This window comes from Pan paniscus, chromosome 10, assembly GCF_029289425.2.
Source record: "Pan paniscus chromosome 10, NHGRI_mPanPan1-v2.0_pri, whole genome shotgun sequence".
Lineage (NCBI taxonomy): Eukaryota > Metazoa > Chordata > Mammalia > Primates > Hominidae > Pan > Pan paniscus.
The window spans coordinates 86,148,328-86,161,128 of record NC_073259.2 but is presented as its reverse complement, the minus strand read 5'-3'; the positions used below and the strand labels follow the sequence as shown (position 1 = coordinate 86,161,128).

Sequence of the window (12,801 nt, the reverse complement as noted above, 5' to 3'; positions counted from 1 at the left end):
TTTATTTTCAGGTCTTCAAAAATCTAAGAGAAGTTGATGATTAACTTGAAGTTTAGAAAGTATAAGGTTTTGGATTGTGTGTTTTCTATTACTAATTTTTTATATAATGTCAAAGGAGTACTTTCATGATGGAATTGATGTGCTCTGGGATAGTTTGACAAAGGTAAATTATAAAGTGAAATTTCTTGTTTCGTTGTCTTCTGTCCTAAATTCAGAGATGTGTTTTTCTAGAAGGAATGATCGTCTCTGGCTCTATTAAGATTATGTATCAATACTCATCTTTATGTACAAGTTTTTCCGATAAACTAATAATAAAAATATTTACCATAAAAATAATGAGAATACTTTATATGTGACTTTATAGAAGATAAATATATTTTTAAAGTCATTGAATCTATTAAATGGTATCTGGCATGTTTAGTTTTCTTTAATTATTTTGTTACTCAGAGTGCTTTTAATGAAATTTTATGCAAATGATTTTATATTTCATACAAATGATGTTAAATACAAAGTAACCCAATGACTAAGTTGGTAATTTATTTTTCATTGTATCTATTTGAAAATGTTCAGAGTATTGTCTTAACAGAAATTCTTGTATGCATTTTAAGGAGTTTTAACTTTAACAGTGTTAAAAGAAGTTAACTTTGAGTCATGGAATTACATATTTTTTCTTCCTAATTGTTTCTATTTTCTACAAAAGATTACTAATTTTGTTTTAAGGATGTTTTAATATTTCAGACAAATAAGGAGATGCCTTCCTGTTTTTTAAGAGGATTCTTAAATGGAATGGAAAGGCCCCTGGGATTAAAGTCAGATGTTCTGAACTGATTACTGCCTTGAACCCTTAGTAATGGTAAGACTTTTTCAAGTCAAGTGAACTTTCTGAGCCTCTGGAGCCTAGACTAGAAAACAACCACAGTATTAATCTATGTTAAGCATTTGTCATGAGCAATAAATAGCATAATGTTTGGAGATTTTTCTGTGAAGAGTAAACAATGACACAAATGAAAGGTACTGTTAAAGTGCCTTTATCCCTCCCTTTAAATGAAAACGTGTTGTGTTATGGAGAGATTCCAGGGTTTCTGTTAGAGTGGGTGGTGAAAGAAACAAAACAAAATCAATATTTTAGAATATTTTACCCAAGTTAGAAAAGTGGTATTTTCCAGCTGCAGAAGATGACATGGCAGAAGGGGAAACCAGAGGTGACTGGTTGCCAGTGTCCTGAAGGCCTCCAGTAGAATGAGAACGCAACCACTCTTTGCCCTCTTCTTGGTTGGCCTGCCGAGATGATGGGGTATATCTGCAAAACAGCACAGCTATGACACTTAAGCACATCTATAAGGGCAAGGCAATGCCAGGACAGGAAAACAATTCAGAGGAGGTTACTATTCAGAATGAACAATTTCAAACAGATTGAATCTAATTATAATTGCTCAGTTCTTCCAGATGATCTTACGCCATCTGTTTGAATCACATAGGGAAAAAAATAAGATAAAGGGTTTTGAGGAGAAAATTATGCTTCTATCAGATATGCAGTTGGAAATCATAAGCAATGAGCAGACAGCCAAGTTAATTGAGAACTCAAAAGCACAGGGCAAGAAAGGATGTAAAGAGGGTGAAAACATGGACTACAAATGGAGGACAGTGGCGGGCCAGGGCCAAGGGAAATGAAGGATGGTCACAGAAGGCATAGGGAAATGGAATACATATTGGCAGCTTTTGTTGTTGTTTTTTTTTAAAGGAAAAACAGTTCTTTTGTTAAACTGCCACTTGACATCATGCCTAGATTACAAAAATAAGGAGGGAGATGTGCTCGCTTTACTGGAACATAAATTTCTGGATCAAAATATTAAAATGGAATAATTGCCAGCTATTTGCTATTGCTGAAAAATTGGAGAGAAAAAAAATAATGGAGAAAGACCTAGTTTCGCCATTATTCAGTGTTTCACCAAACTAAGTATATTCTTTTTCTTTTTGTAAGTAAATTCTTAGCACCAAAAGTAGCCAACTTTTCATACACATACAGTGTTATACCTCTATTAGTAGATCATTCTATCTCTTCCTCAGATAAAAGTACACAGTAAAAGATGGCCATAAGTTAAATTTTTATTTTATTTTTTATTATGGATGGAATAATTATTTTGAGATTATTAAATGATATTAGATTAATTCAGATTTAAATTGATCTGATAGCAGTACCCCTGCAAAATAGAAATTAAAACAATTTTGAGATTTTATCAAAAGGATTCTATAAAAATCACACCTTAATTACAGCATTTGTCCTGTGATGATGAAAATATGTTTTCTTTGATTCAGATTGTAGCATCCTTCAACCTATCAACATTAACTGCCCACATCTATAGACTGCATGGGTTTTGAATATTTGCATGCATATGACTCTAATAGGCAAAAGTTAGAAGAGTTAATTTTATTTTAATTTGTTGAAGTGAGTTCTGCATTCTACCAAAGTTGCTGCCCCCAAAAAAGTAATGCCTGGGACAAGTTTTTTGTTTGTTTGTTTTTGTTTTGTTTGTTTGTTTGTTTAGTATTATTTCTTCAAAATAGTGATATTCACATTGGAATTTATTTAATTTGAAGGACAGCCTCAATCTCTACTAGTATCTCTACCTAAGGGGCTATCTCACCAACTGTTCGGGCCAGAGAAACCATCAAAATTAAAAGTGATTTCGTCCTCAATGTCATGTGCTACATTGCAAACAAACAAAGAAGGAAGAGAGACAGCACACAAAGTTTACATAACAACAGAGAGGTAGCAATTGTGCTGAGAGGAATATATACCTTAGTCCCTTTTTGGGTAGTGTATTTCTGTCAAGCTGCATGCTGTTAAAACAAAGAAAACCCCTAAGGACATAATGTAAACAAAACTTCCAAATTACACATCCAACAAAAATGGTTCTCTGAACTATAAAAAATAATTTTTTGGTAACACACATATAATGCTTAACTCATTGAAAAAGGCCAACTAAAGGTGACAAGATGTCCATTGCCATCACACATATTTGAGTTCCTTTCTAATGCAGTATCATTCAATGACAGTTTAGTGATAGGATTACTAGAAAATAGATTAAATCACATTAGCATAATTTTCCTCTGAATCCTATTGATTAAATACTATCTTAGTTTTTCCTTCCCTATGCAACTGATTAGACTTTTGCTATGATATCACATGCAAAATGAGATAGATCTGCTCTGGCTAAGTTAGAGTGACAACTTCCAATTGACAGAGATGGTATAAAACATTGTTTAATACTTATCTTTTGTCTTCAAATTATTTTTAATAAAAAGGCATGTTTATTTCCCATTTACACATGTGAAGAAAGATATATGAATGTTTGCTTAAAACTTAATTGATTCTAGTATCATTTATTTGAATATTTTAATGAAATTAAGCTATATCATCTTTTAGAAATCATAAATTAGGTATTTAAAAGGCTATAAATTTTATCATCTCTATTTTAAGGAATTCACAATTGGTAACAAGAAGGAATGAAAAGCTATGTCTAGAGAAAATAAGAAATGGCCTCTCTAAAAATACAGGAAGAGGATATCAACAACTAAGTGGGATAAGTTTAGGGATTTCTTTTATAATCTCTGGCATGTGGATAAGCAAAGTGTAAAATTAATTAAAATTGCAGAATTATAGCTTTCTTCCTTTAGGACATCAAATGATCAAAATTAAATACACAGGATATGCATAATGGGGATGATATAACATGAATGTAAAAAGGCTGACCTAAAATTTGATCACTCAAACCAAAGCTAAAATGTTTTCTTCTATGTGTACTCCATTATTTAGCACTGAAATCAAAAGCATCCAAAGGCTTTATACAACTTTAACTTTATCGGTAATAGCCATGTAAGGTAATTGCTTATACTGTGTAGAGGCCAGTTACAGTATATATGTTGACTATAGAAGTTTTCTTAAGTACTGTGGATAAACAAACAAAATAAATTATATTGAACAAATATGAGAAATCTCCAAATATGAACCACATGTGCTAAGGCATTTATGTGGTCATAAGTCATTTTAAGGATTATTTATTTCCATGTGTACAAGTTAAAGTTTAATGCCACAAAGAATATGAAAAGTTGGTATTCTTCTGCCAAACTCATCCAGTTGTATAAAAATTATATATTTATATGATGAAGAGCAATTTAATGAAAAAAATTAGAATAAATACATTTAAAGTTACCATAATAATTTAAAGCTTTATTTAGAAATATGTTTGAATCTAGATATTAATGATTTTCTAACATAGACAATTTCTGCAAATCACCAAAGGTTGCAAACTCATATGCCAGCAAGGGCCAGATAGGGCATGAAAATGAATGGGGATTTCAGTCAACAGTCTGAAGCAGACAGGCACTGACTGCCTAGAGCCAATAGTTTCTAGGCAGAAATGTCAAGGCAGCGTTGCCAGATCTGACATTTAAAGACAAACCCGGAATTTGCAAAGTTGGTTACTACAAATTATTTAAAAATTTAGTTGAGTCAGACACATGAAACAAAACCCAAAACAAATATAGACTAGCTATGGCTCAATGGCCACCAATGACCTAGAGCAGCTGCAGAAGAGAAAACTGTTAAAAAGTGTATTTTATTATTTTATTTAATTTAACGAAGAGGAATTTAAACAAAAATTAAAATCTATAGGAAAAGCTACCGATTTAAATATGAGTATCAAAAAATCATCTAAAATTGTAGACAAACAGGTAAATCATGAACTTATATACATCTTTATTATATATCGCTAATTAACTTGCCTTAAAATTTACATTAACACATTTTCTCTCTGGTGTAGCTCTTTGGTTTTCTTAGCATTTCTGACATTCTACTGATCAATTAATTAACCATAATGAAGCCAGTATCACCCACTAGATCTACTTTTCTCTTCAATAGGTCATAAACTTTCTTAAATGTACTTGAAAGGATTAGAGCAATTTGCTATTGCTTGCAGTTCTACTGTCAAGAAAACAAAAAGCTCAGTGTCTTATATTAAAAATTTATTTTAATCTAGTAATTTACTGGAAGGCACTAATTAATATTAATATTATACACTATAGCTATGTAGTTAACATGTACTTTTTACAGCTTAATATTCATTAATGCATTTTATTAAGGCTCAAAGGCAAAACATATTTATCCAAAATTAGTTTAAAGTTTATTTTAGAAAAAGTCTTTATTTGGCCATTTTAATGTAGGAATACTCCCATTTTAAAAATTGGCCTATTTCAGGCTGGTGCCACGGCTCACACCTGTAATCCCCACACTTTGGGAGGCCAAGGCGGGTAGATCGCTTGAAGTCAGGAGTTCGAGACCAGCCTGGCCAACATGGTGAAACTTCATCTCTACAAAAAATACAAAAATTAGCCCAGCATGGTGGTCCGCTCCTATAATCCCAGCTACTCAGGTGGCTGAGGCATGAGAATTGCCTGAACTCGGGAAGCAGAGGACGCAGTGAGCTGAGATGGCACCACTGCCCTCCAGCCTGGGCGACAGAGTGAGGCTCTATTTCAAAACAAATAAGTAACATAACATAACATAAATAAAATTGGCCTATTTCAAAGACTGAACATGTACAATAAATAAATCTGCTTAAAAAGAATAAGAAATTGCATATTTTCTAGTGTATTTCCATAGTGAAAATTTTATTGACTTCAGTTAAAATATAGATTAGAGTAAAATATTAAAACTGCATTTTGGTTATAGCTATGCAACTAACCAATCTTTCATCTAGTTTTGATTTGAATGTTACTTGGTTATAAATAGTTACTTGACTTTATTTCTGGATCTGGGATTAATGTCTAAATGCTGAAGAAATAGGCTGATGGCTAAATGGCCAACTTGTTGCAGATTATCTTAATAATTAAAAAATGACCAGTTTTGTGGAAGGTGGTTGTGGTTAATAAATGATAACCTGTTTGCACTATGTTTGGTTTGGTTATCAAGTTGGTATTTAGAATCCTTACATATGAGCATACAATCTAGGATACATTCATTAAAACTATAGGTTGTTTATCTATTTTAATATAATTCATTCATTAGAAGTTTTATAAATGACATGTGAAGATGCCCATTTACCTTAGAAGTGCTGAAACTAGAATCAAAGATTTTACAGGAAGCCCGACATTTTAGGTGGAAAAATGAACCCTTACTGGTCTTTACGTATGCTGTCTATAATAGCATATAACAGCAAAACCATAGGGAAATGGTTACATTTTATTTGCTATCACTGAGCTGTTTGCCTTGGCCCAGTTTTTTTCTTTAGGAGGAAAAATGTATTTTGTAATTAGCAGCCCACCATAGGAAACACCAATATTTTAGTTAGTGTTAAAATTACTTTATCATCGGAAAGCCCCATTTGCATGGCTGTCCCTGTCTCATTGTTAGGCAAGTAGGAAGTAAAGAGGGAAAGAAGCAATGTTTTGCTCTGGGTTTTGTATTTTACAAAGTCAAGAGAAAATGAGGAATTTCAAATTGGGACATCCTACATTAAGGGGAAACTGGCGTAATGCAGAGAGTGTCTAGCTAAGGGCTTTAATTGATGTTTAAAAATATCATTCCGGGAGTAAGGCTGAAGGTCTAGAAAATAAATGCCACCATCAATATCAGAGTTAAAAAATAAAAATAAAAATATAAAAATATAAAAATCAGGGGAAGACATAGAAAGATATATCAGGTATTTTACGTGACCAGTATTTCTTTCCACATGTGGCCAAGACCATGTTTAAAGCTTTACTTATGTCAAGAGACAAATAGCATTGCATTTATCAGGAAAAAGAAGTGGTTTTAAGACATTTTCCTGGTGGTAAGAGTCAGTACAGTATAATCAAGAGAGGATCACTTTGAGGAGAAAATTTAGAGTGATTTTGCTCAAAAGGGATGCTTCACAGTAAGCATATTAGGTAAGAAATGCCTTGCTATGTCCTCTACTTTAAGTTTATATATATATATAAAGCCAATGAGAAACACTTTGTAATATGATTACTTTTTAAGCAGTCTATTGAAAATGGCACTGACACTATAATTTTCTCTAATGATTCATGGCTGACAATTGATTTTTTTTTTTTTTAACCAGGCCAACTAGGATTTCCCAGCAATCCATCTGCTATTTTTTCATAGAAGTACAAATGGAACAAATTTAACATATTGCTCTGAGCATAACTATAGAATAATTTCAATTTGGTCTTTCAAAATGCTTAAGTCATCATAAGGAGCTAGTGTTGTTCTGAAGCTTAAGCCAAATCATTAAAATGTCTTCAGGAGACCTCATTCAATATCTAAATACATTCCTTGAATTTTATTCACATTGCCTACTGGGTATAAATGTATGCATTCATATTAACAAAATTATCCACTCACCCTACCTTTAATGATTCTATTCCTCTGTAAATTTGGTAATGAGAGCAAATGAAAGGCCCGGTTTCATCAGTCTTACATCCTTTTGCACAGGGGCACTCACAGTGAAATCAAGGGAATTTAATGGGGTGGGGGTTAGGCATAGTGCAGGGAAGAGGGGGAAGATGTTATCAATGCCTCCAGGAAAGCTCACCTTTCTGAGAGAGTAGATCTCACACTACCCGTTCTCATGAGCAGGCTCTGGACCTCGTGAGTGCCTGTGGTCAGTCCAGACAAGGAGCCATGATGGCTGAGGGGGAGGTCAATGGACTCAGAGCTCGTGTGGAGGCTAGTCATGGACTGGTAGCTCGGAGTATCCTTGCTGCCTGCAGAGGAACTGCTCATATTGGCAGCCCACACGAGACCACCTGATGTGAAAGAGTGAACCGATGCTGGGCTGGAGGCCAACGAGTGACTTAAGCTTATAACATCTGTAGTTAAGTCTGAGGGTTTATTGAAGAGAGGGCTGCTGCTGCCGCTTAGCCCACCAGCACTGCCCATGCTGCCCGTACCGGACGACGGTGACTCCAGACTGCCTTGCCGCGCTAATGTGGTACTAGGGCTGGGCATTACTGAGGAAGATTTCACACCCTCAGTATTAGGTGCAGAGGCAGATTTGCCACCTGCCTTGGCACCAAACAACCTAAAAGAAAAACAAATAACAACTTCAGTTGTTCCAAGAAGCTAATATCCACATTTAATATTTAGGGTTACAGTACACAGAGCCAAGTGTGCTTTGGTGTACTGAACTACAAAGCACTTCCTGTCTCTATGTTAATGAACTTTTATAAGCTTGGACTTCTTTATCAAGTGCAGAAAATCTCTCATATAAGGGTAGGTCAGTACTGAGCTGCTACTAGGGAAAGAGGGGAAGTGGGTGGAACAAAAGTAAGTCAAACATGAAAACCCCTGGTTTTCATAATTTAAGTGATCATGAGACTTTCACTCAAAGTCAGTAGTTTGACCATACTTGCTGTTACCTATTTACAGAACCATTATAATGAAACAACTTCTACGCATTCGATAGACAACACTTAAATGAGCTCTTCTCTTGTTTTTTTTTTTTTATTTTTAAATTTTTAAACAGTTTATTCAAAATCTAGATGGAACGCTTAAAGCAAGTTTAGGGAGTTGTGTTGAGTATCTGGTGGTCTGAGTCACTGTCAGGGAGCAGTTGGTTGGAAACAACATTGACATTGTCGGCAACAAGTCAGTTTGTCTGTATTTTCCCCAGCAGAGGCCAAAGGGTTTTATGTCAGTTGCCAGTGCTATTCAAATACATTTTTTAATAGTGATTTGAAACAGATCTGGTGCTGTTAGATTTTGGAGTTTAGTTCAGAAAACATTTTAGTTTTGTAAATGAAGCAGATGGCAGAATCAAATTTATGTAAATATGGAAATACAATGATATGAAGTAATGGCATAATGATTACTAATTGAGTTGCAATGAAATCCATATTTCCTACAGTGAAATATTTTATGACGAATATGAGAAATTGTTTCATAGGTAATGGGCCACAGGAGGGCACTATTGGCTTTTACTTAAGAAACAGAAATATTTACTCTCCCTATAAGCCATAATTCATTCTTCCCAATGAGAATCAGTATTTTAAAAAGACAGTTCTGCAGCATTAATATTACTATGGAGGAATAAAGCCTTTAGGTTTTTCAAACAATCAGGTATCTGAAATTGCTTTATTGTAAAATAAATGTTTCAAAATCTTTCATTTCCTAGATATCAAAGTTCTGGGTTTAGTCAACAGAATAAAAACAAACATTAAAAATATTGAACCCATAATGAACTATAAACCACACTCTACCATTTTGCAGATGAGAAAACAGACTCAGAGAGGTTTAGATATTTGTCCCCAATTTTTAACTGCATTTATTTTCCTACCACTTAAAAACACATGGGTATTTAAAAACAGTGATATCTTAGAGCAGAACTTCACATATTTAATACCAAAAACAATCCAGGAACAGAAATCAAGTCATGATCCTTACCAGAGTCATGTCAAAGAAAGCAGATGAAGAGTTAGAAAGCTTAGCCCACTCTTCAGTTGTGATACTGTACCAAACACTGGAATAGTTTCAAATTATGTCATATCTTGATTGTCTTTAATGTGTCAAGTTATGACACTGTATAAATCTGTCCAATGGAATCTGTTACAAGGAAAACGACTTCATCTACATTTATGATCACCAACTCATTAAGAGCCAGCAAGAAAATGACACTGGAAATGAATGCCAAAAGTCATGAAAACCTATTTGGTTTTAATTTTTAATGTGAAAAGGAGGAATGGAAATCTATAGAAATTTTACAAGCTATTACTTTGCCTTATCACTACACTTAGGTATTACCATCAGCTTTTAAGTCTCTTAGATGTTGTTTGTGTTGCTAATATCACAATGACAGTGAAACTTTGAAGTTTGACTGTTTCTCAAAATGAGAACTATTTTTTTTGCTAGCTGTTTACATGATAAGCTTCATAAAGCTCACTGTGTACTTTAAAGAATTCTAAGATATATATATACCTTATACATATTTAAAATATATATATACACACATTTATATGTAATGTATGTGTCTAACACATATTTATCCTTTATATTTTTCCAGCATCATTTTATACATCCTTACCTTCGAAATGTGGGTGAGGCAATATCTGGATACTTGGATCCTGGCTGCCTGAGACCTTGTGCACCACAGGCGCTGGCAGAGGTGGGGCTGGATTTGGGGGAACCTGACAAAGAAACACTTTCTGAATCTGAGACTGCTACTTTTTCCTTTTCCTTGTCTGTTTGGTTGACGGTGACAGGACTCGAGCGCCCTGACCCAATTTTAGTTGGTTCTCTCAGTTTTGAGGTGGTGGCCCCAGCAGACTTGCTGCTGACGTTGGAATCAATACTGCTGGTACTGGATCTGTGGCCTCCTCGGCCAGGAATGCCACTGGTGCTGGATTTTGAAGGGCGGGGCAAGCTGCGATATTGTAGGGTAGTCTTTGAGCTAACATGCAGCACAACATCATCCTGATTCTGTGAACCGTCCAAACTGGTTTTTCTCCCTGCATTTGACTTCCCGCCAATGGCAGCAGATTTTGGAATTTTACCCAGTGTTGCAGAGCCACTTGTTATGGTTGCTCCACTGCTGGTGATCATGGCAGATGACCCTACTCCACTTGGTTTCTTAAAGCCAAAGGAGCTGGTGGCAGTCGATCTTCCAATGCCTGAGGGGGGCTTTTTCCCTTCATCTCCACTGCTTTTTCCTGCATCTGAAGGAGACCTTTGTAGAGATGATCCTTTTAGGGGAGCTTTTCCTTTCTCAGAAGCTTTGGCATCATCGGTTTTCCCTAATTAAGGAGAAATACACAAATATATGTGCCTGTACGGTTTGATATCGCCACACTTCGTGAAACAATGTGTAAAATGTGAATGCTTCTTTATATTATTTCCCTTCCTAAATGTATTGTCTTAGATCGAAAATCTCATATATTGAGAGGACTGAGTGCATAGCTACAAAAATTTGGCTGTCAGAAGAAACATTATGAGAGATGGAAGAGATAAAATGAAAACATATGTTTTGCTATTTGTTAATGTCTTATATTTTGCAACTCTTTTTAAAAAGATAGCACTTAACCCTATCAAGCTAATTACTAGAAAAAGAATTCATTTGAATATCTGTGAGATGATTATATTTGGAGTACCCTGTTAATTAGTGCTTCAGGTGGCACTATTTATAATTAGGCATTATTTTAAAAATACGGGGAGAGTCTTTTTAAAAAAAGTATGGCACAATTTTGAAGAACTATTTCATTCTCTTCTTTCATGAAGTCTAATACACAGACAATGTTTCAAATCTCCAGCATTCCAATTGATTAGTGTCATTGCTTGTTCCTCTCAGAGTCTGTAGTGCAATTCAGTGGCATATTTAGTGTAAAAATTCCAAACTTTCATTAAGAACGCAGAACAACAACAAAAAAACTTAACTGTTGCTTTAGCAACCTAATCTTATTTCCCCGTTACCTGAAATAACTCTGGCAAGGTAAGGCATCCAGTACCCCTAGTTTATGAGGAGGCTCTCCAGAGAATGCCTAGATATAGGCCCTACTTGGGCTTCTATGACGAATTTGTGAAACGTAGACAGAAAAACTATTTAACTATTTGACTCCATGTTTAATATGGATAAGAATTTGGTATTTTAGAAATGCTATTGTTAGAGAAAACAAAGATTGAATGGAAACAATAAAGTAAAGCACTTTTGCATAACAGCTGGCAAACGACAAGCCTACCAGGTGTTTTGAGTGCACTTGTTCCAGCTTTCTGCCTAGATGGCGCCCCTCCTTGGGCAGACATGCCTCTTCTCCAGGAACCTGTCTGTGAAACAGACAGGGAAGCTTTCTGCCCTGCCTTCTCGGGGTCTTCAGGAAGTCCAGAGGACACAGTCTTCCACTTGCCACCAGCATCCCCATGGCTGTCAAAATCTTCTTCTGGTTTTTTCAGTTCCTCAGGACTATCCCAGGTCTCGTCTGTGGTGGAGCGTTTCTCTGAATCTGTCCTCAGCTATAAAGACAAATATTACAGAAAAACTTTATGAAGAAAAATTTATAAAGTGTGAATTAAGGCAATGAAATGTACTTTCAGATAACTGGATAAATCCAAATATTCTATTTTGATTTACCTTCACTTACATTTTATTAATTTTAGCCACATAATTCCCACTTGCAGATATTAGAGAATTTCAGAATAAATACATGCAGAAAACACCAATTAAACGCTACAGAAAGGTAGAAATTTTCTATATCAACTGTCATAAGTAGTAAGACAAGCTAGAACTTAATGATGTAATGTCCATTTTTCATTTTTGATTTATCATTCACAACAGATCCAGTGATATATTTCAGAGATCATATAAAATTAATCAAGAACTATCTAAAATTAGACTATGAAAATAATTGCTGGATTTTTAAACAAATATATCGATATTGTAAGGAGAGATATGGCAACATAAATCTTTCTGAATTAGATTGTAATCAATTGAATATATATTATATTAAGTATTGATATGTTACTATTATATTAATATAGAATTATACATTATATATTAATATATACACACCATATAGCTTGGTGGTGTAGTTATCTATACAAATATAGTAATTCATCATTAATATATTAAATATATAAATATATATTTATATAATATATAAAATATATATCTATTATATGTTATATATTTTTATATATTTTATATATATAAATATCTATTATATAAATATATATTTATATACTCTATATATTAACAATAAATAAATATATTTGTATAGATAACTATACCACCAGGCTATATGGTACATATATTACATATATATAAATATGTAATG

General features: G+C 34.1%; 1 protein-coding gene across 15 annotated transcripts in view; it reads right to left on the bottom strand.

Annotated features, from left to right (window-relative positions):
- The window catches only part of NAV3 (neuron navigator 3), an 892,922-nt gene that overhangs the window by 83,571 nt on the left and 796,550 nt on the right, over positions 1-12,801 (bottom strand). For 8 of the 15 annotated variants that reach the window (XM_008958338.6, XM_063593553.1, XM_034936264.3 and 5 more), the window contains 5 exons: positions 11,710-11,980; positions 10,062-10,770; positions 7,575-8,063; positions 2,800-2,841; positions 1,140-1,300 (listed from right to left, as the gene is read on the bottom strand). In XM_008958338.6, the coding sequence (XP_008956586.1) occupies positions 1,140-1,300; positions 2,800-2,841; positions 7,575-8,063; positions 10,062-10,770; positions 11,710-11,980 (1,672 nt within the window). The remainder of the gene's footprint in view (positions 1-1,139; positions 1,301-2,799; positions 2,842-7,574; positions 8,064-10,061; positions 10,771-11,709; positions 11,981-12,801) is intronic. The other 7 variants (XM_063593552.1, XM_063593554.1, XM_055095926.2 and 4 more) reach the window with 3 other exon arrangements.